The sequence below is a fragment of the Oncorhynchus clarkii genome, chromosome 2 (assembly GCF_045791955.1).
Source record: "Oncorhynchus clarkii lewisi isolate Uvic-CL-2024 chromosome 2, UVic_Ocla_1.0, whole genome shotgun sequence".
In the NCBI taxonomy this organism is placed as follows: domain Eukaryota; kingdom Metazoa; phylum Chordata; class Actinopteri; order Salmoniformes; family Salmonidae; genus Oncorhynchus; species Oncorhynchus clarkii.
Genome location: NC_092148.1, coordinates 39,387,734 through 39,410,103, shown reverse-complemented (window position 1 = coordinate 39,410,103; position 22,370 = coordinate 39,387,734). Strand labels below are relative to the sequence as shown.

The 22,370-nt window shown below is 41.9% G+C and overlaps 2 protein-coding genes across 2 annotated transcripts in view; one reads left to right on the top strand and one right to left on the bottom strand.

Annotated features, from left to right (window-relative positions):
- LOC139367912 (ankyrin repeat and BTB (POZ) domain containing 2b) overlaps nt 1–9,904 on the top strand; it is a 161,390-nt gene extending 151,486 nt beyond the window's left edge. Inside the window, exons 11-17 of the mRNA XM_071106296.1 lie at nt 2,152–2,330; nt 2,799–2,904; nt 3,358–3,460; nt 3,860–3,941; nt 4,270–4,338; nt 5,461–5,574; nt 6,548–9,904. Of these exons, the coding sequence (XP_070962397.1) occupies nt 2,152–2,330; nt 2,799–2,904; nt 3,358–3,460; nt 3,860–3,941; nt 4,270–4,338; nt 5,461–5,574; nt 6,548–6,787 (893 nt within the window). The 3' untranslated portion in view covers nt 6,788–9,904. The remainder of the gene's footprint in view (nt 1–2,151; nt 2,331–2,798; nt 2,905–3,357; nt 3,461–3,859; nt 3,942–4,269; nt 4,339–5,460; nt 5,575–6,547) is intronic.
- Nucleotides 9,905–16,287: 6,383 nt separating this feature from the next.
- LOC139367884 (BR serine/threonine kinase 2a) overlaps nt 16,288–22,370 on the bottom strand; it is a 497,374-nt gene continuing 491,291 nt past the window's right edge. Inside the window, exon 19 of the mRNA XM_071106247.1 lies at nt 16,288–16,727. Within this exon, the coding sequence (XP_070962348.1) occupies nt 16,525–16,727 (203 nt within the window). The 3' untranslated portion in view covers nt 16,288–16,524. The remainder of the gene's footprint in view (nt 16,728–22,370) is intronic.

Below are 22,370 nucleotides of genomic sequence, written 5' to 3'. Positions count from 1 at the left end.
CTGAACCATTACAGATTCCGCTATATACATTTTAAGGTCATTTTTGATTGAGCCGACATAACAAACGTTTACCATCTCCGCTAAAAGTGGGAACATTGCCTTTAAATTTGAATCATGCTGTAAAGCTGAATTTCCACAATGCGGATTGAATAGAGCCCTTAGATACCGGGCAAATGAATATACTGTACATGATAAAGACTAAGAGGCACACAACCTATTAGGCTCCCATCACCTTTTAGTAGTGAGGATTTTCTGATTCGCATTGGGATCTACTTCAAGTCAGACAGGACCATGGTGTGCTGGCTGGCATATGTGTTCTTTTTACAAGATGGATAGAACATGCAGTACCAGTCAAAAGTTTGGACACACCTACTCATTCAAGGGTTGTTCTTTATTTTTTCTATGTTCTAATAGTGAAGACATCAAAACTATGAAATAACACATATGGAATCATATAGTAAACAAAAAACGTGTTAAACAAATCAAAATCTATTTTATATTTGAGATTCTTCAAAGTAGCCACCCTTTGCCTTGATGACAGCTTTGCACACTCTTGGCATTCTCTCAACCAGCTTCACCTGGAATGCTTTTCCAACAGTATTGAAGGAGTTTCCACATATGCTGAGCTCTTGTTGGCTGCTTTTCCTTCACTCTGCGGTCCAACTCATCCCAAACCATCTCAGTTGGGTTGAGGCCGGGTGACTGTGGAGGCCAGGTCATCTGATGCAGCACTCCATCACTCTCCTTATTGATCAAATAGCCCTTACACAGCCTGGAGGTGTGTTGTGTCATTGTCCTGTTGAAAAACAAATCGTAGTCCAACTAAGCGCAAACAAGATGGGATGGGTGTAATGCTGCAGAATGCTGTGGTAGCCATGCTGGTTAAGTGTGCCTTGAATTATAAATATATCACTGACAGTGTCACCAGCAAATCACAAGAAATCACAGTTCATACTCTATGCTTCAAGGTGGGAACCACACATGCGGAGATCATCCATTCACCTACTCTGCATGGCGGTTGGAACCAAAAATCGAACATTTGGACTTATTAGACCAAAGGACTGATTTCCACTGGTCTAATGTCCATTGCTCGTGTTTCTTGGCCCAAGCCAGTATCTTCTTCGTATTAGTGTCCTTTAGTAGTGGTTTCTTTTCAGCAATTTGACCATGAAGGCCTGATTCACGCAGTCTCCTCTGAACAGTTGATGATGAGATGTCTGTTACTTGAACTCTTTGAAGAATTTATTTGGGCTGCAATTGATGAGGCTGGTAACTCTAATGAAATTGTCTGCAGCCGAGGTAAATATGGGTCATCCTTTCCTGTGGCAGTCCTCAGTTTCATCATTGCGCTTGATGCTTTTTGCGACTGCACTTGAAATTCTTGAAATTTTCCGTGTTGACATGTCTTAGAGCTCCCGAGTGGCGCAGCGGTCTAAGGCACTGCATCTCAGTGCGTCACTACAGACCCTGTATCACAACCGGCCGTGATTGGGAGTCCCATAGAGTGGCGCACAATTGACCCAGCATCGTCCGGGTTAGGGTTTGACCGGGTAAGGCCGTCATTGTAAATAAGAATTTGTTCTTAACTGGCTTGCCTAGTTAAATAAAGGTTAAATACAAATTAAAAATTATAGCAATGATGGTCTGTCTTTTCTCTTTGCTTATTTGAGCTGTTCTTGCCATAATATGGATTTGGGGTATCTATGGATTGGGGTATCTTCTGTAAACCGCCCCTACCTTGTCGCAACAAAACTGATTCAAACGCGAAGGAAGGAAAGTCCACAAATTAACTTTTAACAAGGCAGACCTGTTAATTGAAATGCATTCCAAGTAACTATGTCATGAAACTGGTTGAGAGAATGCCAAGAGTATGCAAAGCTGTCATCAATGCAAAGGGTGGCTACTTTGAAGAATCTCAAATATAAAATATATTTTGATTTGTTTAACACTTTTTTTGGTTACTACATGATTCCATGTGTGTTATTTCATAGTTTTGATGTCTTAACTATTATTCTACAATGTAGAAAATAGTCAAAATAAAGAAAAACCCTTCAATGAGTTCGTGTGTCCAAACTTTCGACTGGTACTCCACAGTATTTGGAAATGCCCTTTCTAATGATTTTATCATCATGTGTAATGTGACTTGTCCAGGTGTCCCATGGAAGCTGCACGTGTGGCTGGAGTCTCTGCGAGTGGCCCAGCAGCAGTCTAGGGCTTCGGTCACTCTGTCCCTCCTTCGAGAGTTCACCTCCATCAGGGAGGAAGACTACTGCCACGAGCTAGTCTCTCTGGGCCTACCCCTCATGTTCACCATCCTACAAACCACCAAGGTAGAGCCAGCCACCTTACTTCACTTTGTCACTCTCAGACTTGGGTTCAAATACGTTATCTGTGCTTGATTGAGCGGGCCTGGCTTATTGGACCAATGGAATAGTCCCAAAACTGCAAACTCTTCCCATCTCTTACTCCAGGCAGACTAGAGCAAAGACTCAAAGTAAATGAAAGATTTTGAATAGTATTTGAATCCAGGTCTGGTCACTGCTTTTTTTCATTTACTCTCTACTCTCTAGCCTGGTCCCAAATCTGGTTTCTCTGTTGGCATCGATGTGCTTTCACATGGCTCAGATTTCATAGTAAAGACAAAGTGAACAAACAAACAAATGAGTGAACAACTCAACAAGGGTAAAATGAAAGAAATGAACAAGCAAATATAAATAAATAACAGTATTGTAATACATTGTTCTTTTCATGCGTAGGCTATTGGATCTAGTCTAACCAGTTTCCTCACTCCCTCTCAGAACGATGCCATCACCCAGCAGCTTGCAGCCATCTTTAGCCACTGCTTCGGCCCGGCTCCACTACCGGCCATTCCGGAGATGAAGGCCACCCTCTCAGCACAGCTGGGTAATGGAGATCTCCTTTTTAATGATGTTTGTGCAAACAGACGTTACTATGGAGTGATATTGTCTCAACCAGACATTGAATTTGAATGTAATCATTGCGAATTTGTATTAAGAAATTTGATTTCTAATGTCTAAACTTTTTAAACGGCTCTATGTGTACTGTTTTAAATGTTTTTATCTAATTGGGACTACAGTTGAAAACTAGTTAGCTAGCTGACTTTAGGGCATTTATAGAAATGTTGATTGATGCATTGTTCCTGTCAAATAGATGTAATAAATGAACAGAAAATGTAATGACATTTTATTAAACATTTGTATAAAAATGATCTTCTTGTGCAAGCAAACATAACCGAAACCGGCCAACGACTCCTGTGTTAGTTTTTCATTGTTTTAGTTTTTATTTGCAAGGGAATGGATATTAGTTGAAATCAAAGTTTTTTTCCTGATCCTCCAGACCCCCATTTTCTGAATAACATGGAGATGTCAGATGTGACATTTTTGGTGGAGGGGAAACCTTTCTACGCCCACAAAGTCCTGCTGATCACTGCTTCAGACAGGTGAGAAGAGTAAAGGGGGAGGATGGGTGAGGAAAGGTGAGAGGGGTTAGCAGAAGGGTGAGAGGGGTTAGCAGAAGGGTGAGAGGGGTTAGCAGAAGGGTGAGAGGGGTATGCAGAAGGGTGACAGGGGTATGCAGAAGGGTGACAGGGGTTAGCAGAAGGGTGAGAGGGGTGTGCAGAAGGGTGAGAGGGGTGTGCAGAAGGGTGAAATGGGTTGGTGGAGGTGATGTTCATGCAGATAATGTCCATGTTGGAGGGTAGGGGAAAGAGGAGGATATTGTTTAGAATTGGCAAGAGGAGGGATTACGGAAATGTTGTTGTGTTTGTGAAAGAATTACAACCATGGAGTTGCCAATTGATGACCATTGTCTAACCTGAACTTTTCTCTGTGGTGCGCAGGTTCAAGTCTCTGCTGGCCTCATCAGGACCAGACGGAACTAAAGATATTGAGATCAGTGACGTCAAGTACAACATCTTCCAGGTAACTGAATCAGATAATGAGCTCTCAACCTGAACCTTAGTTCTCACTGTTGAGTATCATGTAGATATTTAGTTATGTGTCTACATAGCCCCATATTGACTAGAGAATCCCAGAATTTATGTCACTAGCTTGGCGGGGCTTTAGACTCCAAAACAATGTTTCCTCATAGGCAGTATACCAGTTATCTCTATGTGTTTCCTATCCTTGTTACCTTCCCTTTCCTTTAACCAATGATCTGAAATCACATCGGAATATAGCGGAGTATGACCAATGAGTTGATGGAATATTGGATGATGGTAGCTCTGACATTTATTTGACCTCTGTCCAGATGATGATGTCATACCTGTACTGCGGAGGGACAGAATCACTGAAGACCAACGTGTCTGACTTGTTGGAGGTGAGAGTTTAGACACATACAGTGCCTTCCGAAAGCATTCGGCCCCCTTGAACTTTGCGACCTTTTGCCACATTTCAGGCTTCAAACATAAAGATATAAAACTGTATTTTTTTATGAAGAATCAACAACAAGTGGGACACAATCATGAAGTGGAACGACATTTATTGGATATTTCAAACTTTTTTAACAAATCAAAAACTAAAAAATTGGGCGTGCAAAATTAATTATTATTATTTGTCTTCCAACAAGACAATGATCCAAAACATAAAGCAAAATCTACAATGGAATGGTTCAAAAATAAACATATCCAGGTGTTAGAATGGCCAAGTCAAAGTCCAGACCTGAATCCAATTGAGAATCTGTGGAAAGAACTGAAAACTGCTGTTCACAAATGCTCTCCATCCAACCTCACTGAGCTTGAGCTGTTTTGCAAGGAGGAATGGGAAAAAATGTCAGTCTCTCGATGTGCAAAACTGATAGAGACATACCCCAAGCGACTTACAGCTGTAATCGCAGCAAAAGGTGGTGCTACAAAGTATTAACTTAAGGGGGCTGAATAATTTTGCACGCCCAATTTTTCAGTTTTTGATTTGTTAAAAAAGTTTGAAATATCCAATAAATGTCGTTCCACTTCATGATTGTGTCCCACTTGTTGTTGATTCTTCACAAAAAAATACAGTTTTATATCTTTATGTTTGAAGCCTGAAATGTGGCAAAAGGTCGCAAAGTTCAAGGGGGCCGAATACTTTCGCAAGGCACTGTAGACTCCTTCCCAATTATGCATCCTCACCTACTCATTCATTGCACTGATCTGAAGGCACTGATCAGGTCAAATCCTGTCAAGCCTTTTCCAATCAGTGCAGATGAAGGCGAGTAGGCGAGGACAGGACAGATTTATAAGACATTGAAATCGAGCCAAACTGTATGTCACTTGTATTAAATCTACAACCAAATTCACCATAGCAGTAAATCACTGTTTTGTTTTCTTCACATATTCATACTGGGATCACATAATTTGCTTGATTTGTTGGGCAAAAAAAAAGCTTTGAATGGATCACAGGCCTGAGAACTTGTAGCATTATCTAATCTGCTGTATTTTGTTATGTGGATGGTGTCCCCCAGCTGCTTTCAGCAGCCAGCGTCTTTCAGCTGGGGGCCCTACAGAGACACTGTGAGATCATCTGCTCCCAGAGCATCGATCTTGAAAATGCTGTCAGCATCTACAGGACGGCCAAGGTAAGGCCCTAGATATAGACTCTCACTGTGTATTCTGGATCTCAGTTGTTTGTTGGATACCGTCATGTATTAAGAGTCTCAGTTTACAAATTTCACCCAAATGTCACACTACACTCTTTCTTACATGCTGACCAGACCGGACGCGCGAGCGTTGCAAAATAAATGTAGAAATCCATGTTATTAAATTATTGCACCCACACTGCTCGCACGCGCCAATGAGCGTCTGCTTTGCCAAGGGCTAAAATAGAAGTCATTCCTATTTCTGACTCAGATCGCGCTGCAAGTCCTGCCTCTCCCATCTCCTCATTGGTTTATAGAAGCAGGTACCCACCTGCCATCTCCTCATTGGTTATACCCACGTGGGTGATTGAAAGACGAACTGTTTTGCCGGTTGTCGTGGTAATACCATGAAAGTGTAGATGCCAATCACCATATAAGTTCAAAGATGAGAAAGTCTGGAAGGAGGAGAGATGACTAGAAACTATTTGGTTGACCGTTTTATGTGTGGATTACTTGTCGGAGTAGAGGACCTTGTACATTTCACGTAAAATAACAACTCAATGTTCATATCCCAGGACAAATTAGCTAGCAACAGCAAGCTAGCTAAATAGGACCAATTAGCTAGCAAGTCCTAGCTAAATTGCCATACATGTTTAATGCTTTTCGACCTGTCCCCAAATTAATGTCATTGGTTCAGAGTTTGTTTTGATATTTTAACCTGCGTGTCGTGATCGCATTTGGTGTAGGGGGACAAAATACATTTATGCACGGTAGCGCACAATGGCGCACGCGCGCAGGCGGTTTGGGTTCCGTGTTATTCTGAAAAGGTAAAGAATAGCTGTGACTGGGGTCTATCTGGTAGTGGTTTGTTAAACAGTACCATGGGAAAAATAGCTACTGCGTAAATACTGCAGTCTGGTTTTGTAGTGAATTGAGCCATAATTGTGTGTCTCTCTCTCTCTGTCAAACCCAGGCCCACGCTGCTTCAGTGCTGAGTTCGTTCTGCGAGGGCTTCTTCCTGCAGCACATGGCAGGGCTCCTGGAGAGAGAGGCCTTCCGGTCCCTGCTCCTGGGGCCTATGGGGGCCCGCTGGGTGACGGAGATGGGCTCTGGGCCTAAAATGGTGCCTCCTAGGGGAGACTCGCCACTGGAGGAACTCGAGACAACCCTGGCTCGCCGGCTACGCTCTCTCTACATCACCTCCCGTGTCTGACGGGGAAGGGAGAAGGATGGAATGCAGAGGAGGAGAGGAGAAGGAGGAAGAGAGTGTGCGATCGGTGCACACTCTCTTCCTCCTGGGAGGAGGACGTCTCAAGTGTCCGAGGACATCACGAGTGCCCTTAGATACAGATTTAGGATCAGATTGCCGTCCCGCGATCCTAACCTGAACCATTAGTGGGAAAACCACAGAAACTGACCTTAGCTCAGCATCTAAGGGCATCGTCATCCGTAATCATTATTTCTCGGTGGAGGGTAAGACGAGGATGAAAGAGATAAGGCTGGATAGAGAGTGGGTGTGATGGGTACAGGATGGGTACCGTGATGGCCTGTTCCCAAATTTGACTCCTGGACAATTTATTTTGCTACACGGACAATTCAGTGTTTGACCTGAAGTACTCACCTCTAGCTGTCTATTACAATAGCTATATATACGCAGTGGAAGAGTAGACAGAATGGTCTATCCATCTGTCTTTCTGTTTGTCACAAAGGCTCTGGAAGCTTGTGTACAGAGACGGACAAGACAGCGGAATGAGGCAGTGAGAACTTTAACATTTAGGATTTCTAGAACACTGCTGCCGCCCAGTGGACAAAGCCCGTAAAGTCTTCAGATTATAGAAATAGAGTGACTAGATTATGTTTCTATGCCTCAAATAAAGGTAAAAAGGTTCTGATGGAATATAGAAAGTCTGGAACTTTATTTTAACGGGCCACTGATATGAAGGGGCTGGACTTTTCTCTTTTCCTTCAGCCCCCTTCAGAGTGGTGAAGACTGTGAGAGAAGAGGTGGATTTGAGAGCCCCCACAGTGGATTCAAAGAAGTTGGTTTTACTAAGTGTATTTTCTTTATACATAGTAGTTTTATTTTTTAATTTCTTTTTTTGCCAGAGTGAAGAGGAAAGAATAACACTAAATGGAATGGACATTTTCTATTTAAAGAAAAAAAGATGTGAGAGTATTTAACAGGGAGTTCCCTTTTTGTTGTGTTTTTATAATTTTAGGCAAATTATTATTATTAATGTAAGATAAAGCTTTGTGTAGCTGGACAATTCCAGGCCTTTTACACACTAACCATTACAGTTGAAGTCGGAAGTTTACATACACTTAGGTTGGAGTCATTAAAACTCATTTTTCAACCACTCCACAAATGTCTTGTTAACAAGCTATAGTTTTAGCAAGTCGGTTAGGACATCTACTTTGTGCATGACACAAGTAATTTTTCCAACAATTGTTTGCAGACAGATTATTTCACTTATTATTCACTGTATCACAATTCCAGTGGGTCAGAGGTTTACATACACTAAGTAGACCGGGCCTTTAAACAGCTTGGAAAATTCCAGAAAATGATGTCATGGCTTTATAAGCTTTAGATAGTCTAATTGACATCATTTGAGTCATTTAGAAGGTTCTAATTGACATAATTTTAGTCAGTTGGAGGTGTACCTGTGGATGTACAAACTCATGATTTCAAGCCTCTTTGTTTGACATCATGGGAAAATCAAAAGAAATCAGCCAAAACCTCAGAAAAAGAAAAAAAAAGTATGGTTCATCCTTGGGAGTAATTTCCAAATGCCTGAAGGTACCACGTTCATCTGTACAAACAATAGTTCGCAAGTATAAACACCATGGGACCACGCAGCTGTCACAACGCTCAGGAAGGAGACGCGTTCTGTCTCCTAGAGATGAACATACTTTGGTGCGAAAAATGTAAATCAATCCCAGAACAACAGCAAAGGACCTTGTGAAGATGCTGGGGGAAACAGGTACAAAAGTATCTATATCCACTGTAAAATGAGTCCTATTTTGACAGAACCTGAAAGGCCGCTCAACAAGGAAGAAGCCACTGCTCCAAAACCGCCATAAAAAAGACAGGCTACGGTTTGCAACAGCACATGGAGACAAAGATGGTACATTTTGGAGAAATGTCCTCTGATCTGATGAAACAAAAATAGAACTGTTTCGCCATAAAAACCATTGTTATTTTTGGAGGAAAAGGGGTTAAACTTGCAAGCCGAAGAACACCATCCCAACCGTGAAGCACAGTGTTGTGGGGGTGCTTTGCTGCAGGAGGGACTGGTGCACTTCATAAAATAGATGGCATCACTAGGAAGGAAAATTATGTTGATATATTGAAGCAACAACTCAAGACATCTGTCAGGAAGTTAAAGCTTGGTCACAAATGGGTCTTCCAAATGGACAATGACCCCAAGAATACTTCCAAAGTTGTGGCAAAATGGCTTAAGGACAACAAAGTCAAGGTATTGGAGTGGCCATCACAAGGACCTGACCTCAATCCTATGGAAAATGTGTGGGCAGAACTGAAAAAGCGTGTGCAAGCAAGGAGGCCTACAAACCTGACTCAGTTACACCAGCTCTATAAGAAGGAATGGGCCAAAATTCACCCAACTTATTGTGGGAAGCTTGTGGAAGGCTACCCAAAACGTTTGACCCAAGTTAAACAATATAAAGGCAATGCTACCAAATACTAATTAAGTGTATGAAACTTCTGACCCACTGGGAATGTGATGAAAGAAATAACAGCTGAAATAAATCATTCTTGATACTATTATTCTGCCTTTTCACATTCTTAAAATAAAGTGGTGATCCTAACTGACCTAAAACAGGGAATGTTTACTAGGATTGAATGGCAGGAATTGTGAAAAACTGAGTTTAAATGTATTTGGCTGAGGTGTATGTAAACTTCCGACTTCAACTGTAAGTAAACTGGGTCATGTTCAAATGGAAGAAACCAGACTGAAACAGGTAGGGAGTACCTGAGAATTCAAATGTTTTGTTTTACATTGCTAAATGTTTTCCGTCACGTGCTCTAATGAACAAAACCCTGGCAAGGTACAATAATATCATTTCACACTATTGTGCTGACCTGAACCACACTGTGCTGGCCCAGGCTATTTTATTATTCTCATTTTCAGCACAGTTCCAGAAACTATGGTGGATGAGGAACCAGGCCAGTGCAGCTTGGTTGGTTAGGCACAATAGTATGAATAGGATATAACAGTAGCCAACATGGGATTTGGAACTGCAACCTCCTACGTAAACTCTGCTTTACTGCTCAATACTGTAATAAATACTGTAATAAAGCATCAAGCCTGGCAAGCAATTGATTTTAATAGGTCTTTATGTTTTTACCTTTTATTTCAATGCAGGTAGGTATTTGTTAGCCTGGGTGCCTGTCTGTTTCTTCTCTGTTGCCAACTCCTTATGGAGTTGCCATGCCGTTGACAGCAATGAAATTAGCAAGAGCACAAACAGATCTGAGACCAGGGTAGATTTGAGTAGGTTATTTTGCCACTGGATAGATCTAGGGCTCGATTCATTCCTTATCGCCGAAGTTCAGCGCTATAGAGCGCTTGAAATATAAAGCCAATTTCCGATTGCACTGACATATACAGTGTTTATGGGGAACGCAGTCTCCGCAAACGTGGGAGCATTGCCTTTAAATTTCAATTGCCCTATAGCGCTCAGCGTTATGGATTCAATTGAGCCCCTATTTTAGATGACTAATTAAATATAATACTTATATGATGCTCAACTAAAAAGTACTAAATTTGACCCAGTGTCACTTATGCCCTTTTTGATTCTTAAAATTGGAAGATCTCAATTGCATACTCCTTGTGTCCTCCTCTCTCCTCGCCTCCTTCTCAAAACCCATTGGAGGAGAAGTTGAGATTGGAGGGACCTCTGGCTTTCTCATCCAATGGTTTTGAAATGCAGACGAGAGAAGAGAGAGGACGCAAGGAGTATGCAATTGGGATTATCCCAGAGTGTCCCCTGTTATGTAGCTTGGAATTCCAACAGGATATAAGCAATGCAGAAAACTATATGGACGGTTCACAGAGATGGTGAGAATAAGAGTTTTAGTTGATTGGAGTGAGTGTTTTTAATGTATGTAAGCCTTAGGACGACATGTTCGACACCCAACAACACCATAAGGAGATAGCTTACCTGAGAAAAGGTCCAGTATATGTATTGAAGCGATCTGGTTCTCTCTGCTGGTGTGGAAAGGTACTGCATTAAGAGAGAGACTAAACTAGCTGCACTTCATTTTGTTTGACCTGTTTTCTATTGATACTTCTTATGGATATATACAAACAACTATGCTGGTTCTTTGATTTCTGCATTAACTGCATTAAGAGAGAGAGAGACACACACACACACACACACACACACACACACACACACACACACACACACACACACACACACACACACACACGGCAACACAAAACCCTTAACTGAGTTTATTGGAGTTTTCCATACTGAAGTTGCTCACAGTTATGTTACAAGAAGGATGACATTGTTTATTTGCTTGTATCCCGCTCTGGTAATAAAAGGAGTGCTTGCGGCCCTGGTGTAGCACGAGAACTATAATACCCAAAATGCTCTGTAACCTAAACTGGTATCATCGGATGACCTTAATGTCGCTAGTTTTTCCACTGTAGAAAATAGGGAGGGTGAAGAGGTAACTAACAGTAGGGTATTGCTTTAGCAAAGAGGTTGTTTTGGCGGTGTCACAGGTGGAACTGCATTAGAGCTGTCAAATCCACAAGTGGCTTTTGGCATTATACCTAAAGTGGACATTGCCATTGGCTGCACAGTCACATTAACAAGTCAGATGAACTCGTAGATACTATTTTTATGTCTCTGCGTGCAGAAATCCCATGCAGCCTTGCAAACCTGGGATAACTAGTTTCTTTGTAGGTGATTAAAACAATTTGAATACAGACCCCGCCCCCCCAAAAAAAATTCTACTTTTTACAAATATTTGAATACACATCTCCGAAAGTAACTACTGTTTTACACTATTTGATTACAAATCTGAGAAAGCAACAACTTTAAGCAAATATTTGAATACAGATCTCAGGAACTATTGGATTGGCTACCTTCAACTATGGTCAGGGATGAATTTGTAGCTGCATGTTGAAGATGGAAATAAAATGAATAAAGCACACACAATCTCCTATTCCAATCTATCTAACAGTCCTATTTGATCTACACAATACATTTCTATCTGACCATTCTGTAAATGTCCATTCTCCTAAATGTCCATTGCCCCAGGTGTCAAGTCAAACCAATTAACCAGCTATTGTACAGATAAGTGTAAATAAGTTAACTCAAGTATGATTCGTTCAACATGCCACTGAAAAGCTTGAAAACTGTAATACATTTTAGCATACCTGAAAATACTGCAGAGAATTCAAAACCATTTGCAAACATTGCAAACAGCAAGTTGGATGCTTAGCAAAAACAACTTCGAACCTCTTTGTCCATCTGAGGGTAAGTGTTCTTGTTTCAAACACACAATGCACCATCTTTAAAGGGGTAGTTTAGAATACAAACTAACAGAATACAGAATACAAACTAACAATTTTCAACCTACCTTGGCTGTAGTTGATTTACGAAGGCAGTTTTGTACTATATAGTTTCCTTTCGACACTTAATAGAAATGTTTATGTTAGTGTTAGCGTTCTCAGTAACACTTAACATGAAACTGTCCTTGTGCCTGGGTAAAACATTTCAGTTACATTTGGAGCAACATTTTATTAGCGTTGTGTTACATAATACTTCGGTAATTGTATTTTAATTGCATAGCAATGAGTTCAGAGATTTGTAACTACTGTACACAAGATGAATAGAGGCTGTTCCTTATTACCAACATATTCAAATAATGATTGACATATTTCATTAACTTTGTTTTGATGAATTTTTTGATACTACTTTATCCTTCCACAAGATATAGTTCCTAAACAAATCTAGGGTTGCTACCCAAGTCGGCTGGTCAATTGTTCTATCGGTTCAGTTGCCAGAGAAGAGACCAAGTCGTTCAGTCTTTTTGTTCTGTATCTATGGATGCGACTCAGTCGTTCAATCTAAACGTTCCATTGCCATACTGGCTGGCAACGTTCTTATCCCTTGCTTGCTAACGAGCCAACTATGACTCATTTACAGTCACGTCAAACAGTGCAGCCAGAATAACAACAAAATAGCTGCATTAGCATTTGTTTAAGCTGTTTTGTAGTGACATTTACTTGGCTACATCCATAATAATAAGCTAATGATACGCGATTTCACCTCGTCAGGACACTGTTGTTCGAGAGCTAGCCGAGAACACACCTAACACAATCACTTCAAACTGAAGCTGGAAAGACTCTAAACTAGCTGCACTTCATTTTGTTTGACCTGTTTTCTATTGATCATTTTTATGGATATATACAAAGAACTATGCTGGCTCATGATTTCGACTGGCTGAGAAAAGCTGCCTGCCTGTCGTCCCGACTCCTGACACGTTCAATACTATGGGACAGCTGGAGATTGTTTCAATATTCTAATTCAATGTTGCAAATGTCGGAGAGACAGACAGCAAGGTTTATACAAATATTCGCTGTCGTTCTGAACTTCTAACGCGAGTTGGATGGGTGTGGCTTCGTGACAATGATCAAGAGTTACTGCTCACCGATTTGACAGCTCCAACGCAGTTACACCTCCGACACCGCCAAAACATCAGCAATGCGGGTGCCCCTTTTCACCGGTTAACGCTTTAAGAGTGTGTCCCAGATGGCACCTTATTCCCTATATAGGGCACTACTTTTGACCAAGACCCATAGGTTTCTGGTCAAAAGTAATGCACTACGTAGCGAATAGGGTGCCATTTGGGACACCACCCAGGACTGTGTAATTCCTCTAGCACCCGGTGCCCTCAGCGCTTCCTCCCTTACAGCCGTACAGAGTGACGGACAGAGCAAGAGGAAGCATCACTCAATGCTGTGCACAAGATAGATGATAAGGGGGGAGAAGAAGAGAGAGAGGAGGGGGCAAGGAAAGATAGAGGAAAAGAAACAAGAGTGGAGAAGAAGAGGTGGCGGAGGCTAAACATAAGAAGAGAAAGAGAGAGAATTGTTAGGCTAAGGGCAGAGGGAAAGAAAGTGAGAGAGTTCTATGTAGCATTAACACTAAAGCCATGCAAAGAAAAGCTCATGTTTACATGCACACAGCAATACAAGATAAAAGCATAAGAGCAGGAATATCTCCAGTGTAGAAGAAGAAGAAGCATTTCAACCCCCATGTTTGTCTATGTACTGTACAAGAGAAGAAGATTGATGAGGAAGTTGTTTGACACCTCTAACTGGTCTACACACATGATGATTAGATGAAACTGACAAATATCAATAGAAGCTATATTTCTCCCCAAAAGAGGCTAAATTCTACATTCTTAAATGACTGGTAAAATCATTTTTCTTAAAGGCCCAGTGCAGTCAAAATCTAGATTTACTGTATGTTATATATATTTCCACACTATGAGGTTAGAATAATACTGTGACATTGTGAAAATGATAATAATGCCCTTTTAATGTAAGAGCTGTTTGAAAAGACTGCCTGAAATTTCAGCCTGTTTGAGTGGGATGGAGTATTGGCCTGCCTGGTGACATCACCAGGCGGTAAATGAGTTAATAGACCCATAAGAAAGTGTCCCAAACTTCACTGCCAATAACAGCTAGTTTTCAGTTTCCCCTCCCCACTCAGACCACTCCCAGACTGTCCTAGTAAAATTGTTGCTTGAGAAATGTATCTCTGCTAAGAAGCTATTTTTATTTTGTTTTTGATCATTTTAATTGAAAACAATCACATTAAGGTTGTTACCCAGAAATGTTTTGATGTTGAGAAAAAAAATACAGCTGCAGTGGACCTTTAAACATATACAACACAAGTATTTCCCCCTCCCTCTTGAACACTAGGAAAGAAATACAGTCAGACAAAGGAATGAAAAAAATGAAATATTTGACTGAACAAAAGCTTGTTGCCTCATTTACAAACATACAAGCAGGTAAATAAATAAATAACATTCAACTGATCTAACAGCTTTTCTTTCATATAAAGAGTGAGGTTACAATAACAAATTAGGAAACGGAACAGAGAAAATGAACAAATATGAATAAATAAGGAAAAAATACAAAAATATCCACAATTGCGTTTCACTTTTTTTTTTTTCCTCAAACTCCTACTGCTGGTAGTTAAGACTAAAATAGGTATACTGTACATGACAAATGACACAAAGTGCTCTGGGGAAAAGGGGTAGAAACTTGATGAATACAGTCATGTTTGTACCATGACACCTTACTCAGATCAAATCAAACAAATTCATAATCCTAAATGACCATATGAACAAAAATACAGGGCGAAATAAAGGGGGGTGTGGCAACGCAAGTTTGTAAAACCTGGTCCTACTGGTATATCTAAACACTGTCACAACTAGACATTTCCTTTTTACATAAGAAATGAATTCAGTCTGTACAACAGAGTAGATCATTCATTTAGATAACCCCCAATACCCCAATACCCACCTCCACCCTGACTCCCTCCACCCCTCCCCACAACCCCAGATCAAGTCGTACCACCCCAACCCATACTGCATACACACCTTGCTTTCTGAAATAGCAATTCCAGTCAATTTGCAGCAATGGTATTGAGTCTAATAAATGTCCATTTAGTATTTTTAAATCCAGTTTCTTCACAAAGAAAGAGGAAGTACATTAAAAAGAGAAACGATACAATCCAGCAAGCGTCCGCGTCGGATGTTGATACTACAGTAGATCAACAAACTCATCCTCCTTCGCTTCTCCTTTTGGTCACTTCATTGTTCTGTCCATTTTTTTATTCTTTGTTCTTATTACATCCCAGAGTTTGTCTATAAATACTGTGCAATAGTGTGTGAGAAGGGGAGCGTGTTTTTATTTGTGTAATGAGATTGTGTGTTTGGGTGTTAAATGCTTAATAATCTCAAGGTGTGTGTGTGTGTGTGTGTGTGTGTGTGTGTGTGTGTGTGTGTGTGCATTTGTATGTGTATAACATGCTTGTGTATCAGAGGGATATGGATTGCTGTTTTCTCCCTCGGGGACTGCTGCTCGGGGTAGCGAAGGAGGCACCTTGAAAAGCGGTCCCCAACTCAGTCAACAAATGTCCATCTCTTGGTGTGCAGACGGTGGGGTTGAAGTGATGGCCAAGGAGGAAGAGGATAGGCGGAGTGGAGCAGGGAGGCAGGAGGAGGATCTAATAGGTTTTCTGGATAATTCCTGGTAGTAGAAACAAGTCAAGTCATCACACAGGTGAGCAGAGGAGAGAGAACACAATGGCCCTGTACTAAATACAGAAATGGATCCTTCCTTCCTCGTTTCCTTGAGGTAAGCACAGTGATTGGATAGATGTAAGCAAGGTTACCACCCTACTACTTTCACCAATCTAACCTATTCAGATCTGTGATTACTTCAAGGATGTATTTATATTTGGAACAGTGCCAATATGTGATCAAAAGAGTGGGGGAGGGAGAGCACACAAAATGGCACGGACGCTTAGATGGGGTGGTGTGTGTGTGTGTGTGTGTGTGTGTGTGTGTGTGTGTGTGTGTGTGTGTGTGTGTGTGTGTGTGTGTGTGTATGTGTGTGTGTTAAGATGAGGGGAGATTGTGTGTGTGGGTTTGGTAAAATATCTGTTTGATTCAAATTCTCTATACAGTCATTCTTTCATACAAAAAGTATATTGAGTCCAAAGAGGGTATGTTCAGTTACAGTACTTCTAGCTTTTTCAATGTCAAGTCTCTGACCACTTTTCGAAAACCCCTGATAAGAATGGGTAAAGTGATACTCGGGTTTGGATCTTTAATGCTTCATCTTAACTCTAACTAACATTTTGGCTCTACTGCTACTACAGTTTCCTGGTCTAGGATTCCTCCAGTGTCCCAATGGACGCCATCCTGACTCTGTCTCGGCCCGTGGTGGGCGGACATTTTGTATCTTCTCGCATGGAAGAGGAGCAATGTCGGGTGGTTGGGGTAGCGGGGGGTTGGTGGTGAGGCACCTGGCCGTTCTTCTCCTCTGAAAAAAGTTTTTCAATTACGTCAAAGAAGTTATTCAAGGGGCTACCTAGGTACACAAACGGGAAGCAAAGAAAACGGGGAGAGAGGGAGAGGAAGAGAGAGAGAACAAACAATGAACATTAGGGTTTATGTGAGAAGAGGAGGCTAGAGAGACTGACAGAAGGTGGGGAAGAGAAAGAGGGAGAGAGATGGAGGGAGGGTGAGGGCCACTGTGATAGCCACGTCGGGTGAATGTGTGTGTGTGTTCAACATATAAAAGACACCACAATATGATATCACTGTCAGGTCTAGCCAATGAGAAGCGGGATGTAGGTCAATTTAGGTCAGTGGTAAAGATTGGAGCATTATAGAGAAAGCAACAATTTGGACTGCTATTTACCATATACAGTACAATCCAATGGTAATTATAGTGTGTGGCGCAGCGGTCTAAGGCACTGCATCGCAGTGCTAGAGGCGTCACTACAGACCCGGGTTTGGGCTGTGATGCAGCCAGCTGCAACCGGGAGACCCATAAGGCGCCGCACAATTGGTTAGGGGCGGGATGTCCTTATCCCATTGCACTCTAGCGACTCCTTGTGGCGGGCCAGGCAGATGCATGTCGCCAGTTGTGCAGTGTTTCCTCCGACACATTGGTGCGGCTGACTTCCGGGTTTAGCGAGTAGTGAGTCAAGAAGCAGTGCGACTTGGCAGGGCCGTATTTCAGAGGACCCATGACTCTCAACCTTTGCCTCTCCAGAGTCCGTGCTGGAGTTTAAGTAATGAGATAAGACAGTAACCTCCAATTAGGGTTAAAAAGTCATTTTAAAAAAGCAGACCAATGATACATTTAACTGTTATAACCTAAATATGATCAGCATATTCTCATGACTGACTTTATCCAGAGTAGCTAGCTAACTCCCCCCACCCCCCCATTTCTGTAATCTGAATTAGTCGACTCTATGGATTTTAACTTAGATTAGCTTACCCCGGGCTCAGACCATTTTAACAATATTTGTCATGTTAATCTAACTCAATTGATTGCAAAACCCACCCAGATTAATATAAAAAATCCAGCAAACGTATTGCTGATTGACCTGATTCTGACAAATATCGCCCACAAGTACAGTGGAGTATTTGCTAATGATCTCAGTGATCACTGTTCTATTGCATGTATTAGAGATACCAAACACATTAACACTAATTTTAAACATTTTTCTCCATGATATGTTTTACTCTGACAGCTGAATGCTTGACCCTAAATTAGCTCTAGAATTGTTCTCATCTATTTTTATCCCTCTGGCAAACAAACACTGCCAACGCCTTAGAGTAAAAAAATTAAACAAATCCTTGGTTCTCTATAGAACTTTCAGATCTTCTGATGAGTAATCACGTCTGGTCCAAGGCTAGAAAAACTGACTCTGTAGATGCACTACCTCAATAAAGTTACATCTAGATACTTTTTTCTATCTATGACTCTGCTGGTGATCCATCTAAATTTTGGAAAACAGTTAATGCACTGAAGCATGGAAATGCCTCTTTCCCTGCCTAAGAAAGTTGTTTAAGACTCTGGCACCATTACTGAGAAAAATTAGATAAGTGATGCTTTTAATCAGCATTTTATGTCGGTGGGCTTTTTATTTGAAATAAATTGTGGTTTAATTGACCCTGGTTAGCCAGTTGACTGCATGCCCCTCTCCCAGAATTTAGTTGCCTCGATGGAAGTTGTGTCAACTTCTACTTTTTAAGTTCTATCTCCGACTGTCGGTGATCCATCTAAATTTTGGAAAACAGTTAACGCACCAAAATATGGAAATTCCTCTCTTTCCCTACCTAAGCAAGTTGTATCAGCCTCTAGTTGTCTTGATGAAAGTTCTGTCAACTTCTAGTTAATCTGTGTTTTCATTTCAACAAATTTCTTCTTCTGATGTGCTAGACACCTTTCTAGACACCTTTGCTTGATCCTTTCTTGCTGCAGATTTCTGCTCCTCTCTGCATTAATCTGGAGTTGGTCCCCCTTTGCTGCCATAACCAGCCTTCACTCTTCTGGGAAGGCTTTCCACTAGATGTTGGAACATTGCTGCGGGGACCTGCTTCCATTCAGCCACGAGCATTAGTGTGGTTGGGCACTGATGTTGGGCGATTAGGTCTGGCTGGCAATCGGCGTTCCAATTCATCCCAAAGGTGTTCGATGGGGTTGAGGTCAGGGCTCTGTGCAGGCCAGTCAAGTTCTTACACACAGATCTCAATAAACCATTTCTGCATTGATCTCGCTTTGTGCACAGGGGCATTGTCATGCTTAAACAGAAAAGGGCCTTCCCCAAACTGCCCAAGACCATTATTCCCCTACCTAACTTTATAGTTGGAACTATGCATTCAAGCAGGTAGCATTCTCCTGACGTCTGCCAAACCCAGATGTGTCTGTCAGACTGCCATCACTCCATTCACACTGCTCCAGAGTCCAATGGCGGCGAGCTTTACACCACTCCAGCCAACGCTTGGCATTGCACATGGTGATCTTAGACTTGTGTGTGGCCGATTGGCCATGGACACCATTTCATGAAGCTCCTGACGAACAGTTCTTGTGCTGACGTTGCCTCCAGAGACAGTTTGGAACTCGGTAGTGTGTGTTGCAACCGAGGACAGATTTATTTTACGCGCTATGTTCTTCAGCACTCGGCGGTTCCTTTCTGTGAGCTTGTGTGGCCTACCACTTCGTGGCTGAGTTGTTGTGGCTCCTAGAAGTTTCCACGTCACAATAACAGCACTTACAGTTGACCGGGGGGAAGCTCTAGCAGGGTAGAAATTTTACGAACTAACTTGTTGGAAAGGTGACGTCCTATGACGGTGCCACGTTGAAAGTCACTGAAAAGTCACTCTTCAGTAAGGCCATTCTACTGCCAATGTTTGTCTATATGGTTGTATGCCTGTGTGCTCAATTTTATACACCTGTCAGCAACGGGTGTGGCTATATACTTTTGTATATGTTTTTTTTTTACAATTATTTCTGGTACCATCCCCAGGGTACTTCCCCTTCACAAAGGTGGTGGCCCATGTGACCTAAATAATTATCGCCCCATTTCCAAACTCTCTTGCCTAGCAAAAATAGCAGAATCCTTGGTAAATACTTAATTTAGATCCTATTTAACTAAGAAATGTGTTCTAATTGTACACCAGTAAGGTTTCAGAGAAGGTCATAGCACCATCTCTGCTACTCCTCTTCTTTTAAATGATGTTCTTAATTGCTTGGATAAGAATAAACACTGTGTGGCCCTTTTTATTGATCTCTCTAAAGCCTTCGACACTGTGGATCACTCATTGCTTATTCAGAGGCTTTAATCCAGGGCTCTCCAACCCTGTTCTTGGAGAGATAACTTCCTGGTTTTTGTTTCAACTAACTAACCTGATTTAGCTTATTAACCAGCAAATGATTTGAATTAAGTGTGCTAGATTAGGGTTAGGGAAAACCTACAGAATGTTAGCTCTCCAGTAGCAGGGTTGGAGCACCCTGCTTTAATCAATTGGCCTGGACCAGGCTACGTGTAGCTGGTTTGAACATTCAGGGGTTTCCCACAGGGATCGAATCTTGGTCCAGTTCTTTCCACTATTTACATTAACAGTTCATATTTTGTTATTACTTTCACATGCATGAAGATGACACGGTGGTGTATTCTACTGCTCCCACAGCTGACCAGGCTCTGTCAGAGCTTCAATCTGCCTTTATTGCCCTGCAGAAAGCATCTATTGACTTGAAATTAGTACTTATTGCAGGTAAAACCAAGTACATGTTATTTTCCAAATCACGTAAAAATGTATTCGTACTTTGGAAGGTGACCTCATTGATCATGTCCCCGCTTATAAATATCTGAGTTGATGGAAAATCTATCTTTCAAAAAGCATGTTGATGAATTAGTTAAACAGGCCCTGTCTTCTGCTAAATAGCAGAAAACAAATAATTCAGTCAACATTCATTCCAGTAATTGACTATGGTGAAATCATCTGTATGAATGCAGCTGCCACTGTATTGAAGCCATTGGACACAGTTTGTCATAGTGCTTTATTAGGAGTGATAGGTTCGGCACACATCATTGCAATTTGTATCAAAACGTAACCTTGCCCTCTAATGAAGTCTTGATGCATTGCTCTCTTTTTGCCTATAAAGTCCTCTTGCATAAAATTGTTAACCTTCAGACGTATAAGTTACCAGACCCGGACTCAGACACGGCTACCCCTGAAGCAGTGGAGGCTGGTGAGGGGAGGGCGGCTCATAATAATGGCTGGAACGGAGGAAATGGAATGGCATCAAACACATGGAAACCATGTATTTGATTCCATTCCACTAATTCCGCTTCAGCCATTAGCATGAGCTCGTCCTCCCCAATTAAGGTGCCACCAACCTCCTGTGCCCTGGTGATCCCTTCAATCTCCACCGAGTTAGGGAAATCTGCTTTTTTTCGCCTCATGTGGAATGATCTCCAAAACTACTTAAAAGTTGGCAATTCAGGCCGGTGTTAGTGGGCCTTTTTATGTAGTTTTCTAAAAACTAACTTTTTAGAGCCAGACACAACTGTGACAGCCATATACTGTGAAGCAGGCTGAAGGACACACACACACACTGCTACTATACTAGGCTCTAAAACCTGGGAGGACACTAACTTTCACTAGCCTTTTATGACTTCAGTAACACAGTTTCAGACTGTCTTCCAACCCCTATTACAGAAAGCCCAAGTCACTCCAAAATATTGAGGCAATAGTTTGAAACCCTTAGGATCATAAAGTTATTCAGCAAAGTTGTGAAGAAAAATCTCTAGGTTGAACATTTTACAACTTGGAACAGTTAACTGAGTGGATGCACACTAGAGCAGGGCTCTTCAACCCTGGTCCTGGAGAGACACCATCTGGTAGGTTTTTGCTCCAACCTGAATATATGCACCTGATTCTAATAATTAGCTGGTTGATAAGCTAAATCAGGTTTGTTACAGATGGGTTTTGAGTGAAAACTGACAAGAAGGTAGCTTTCCAGTAACAGGGTTAGAGAGCCCTGCACCACAATTGTTTCTGTACCCAAGAAAGCAAAGGTAATTTAACTAAATGACTATCACCCCGTACCACTCACACCCTAGACCCACTTCAATTTGCATACCGCCCCAATATATCCACAGATGATACAATCTTCATCACACTACACACTGCCTTTTCCCATCTGGACAAGATGAATACCTAGGTAAGAATGCTGTTCATTGACTACAGCTCAGCCTTCACCACAATGGTACCCTCCAAGCTCATCATTAAGCTTGGGGCCCTGGGTCTGAACCCCACCCTGTGCAACTGGGTTCTGGACTTCCTCACGGGCCTCCCTCAGGTGGTGAAGGTAGGCAACAACACCTCCGCTAAGATGATCCTCAACACAGGGCCCCACACGGGTGCATGCTCACCCCCATCCTGTACTCCATTTCTCCCTTGATTGCGTGGTCAGGCACGCCTCCAACTTCATCATCAGTTTGCAGATGACCCAACAGTAGTAGGTCTGATTACCAACAATGACGAGACAGCCTACAGGGAGGAGGTGAGGGCCCTGGTGGAGTGGTGCCAGGAAAATAATTTCTCCCTCAACGTCACCAAAACGAAGGAGCTGATTGTGGACTTCAGGAGAGCGAGCACTCCCCCATCCACATCGACGGGACAGCCTCCACCCAGAATCCTGCCCTGAACT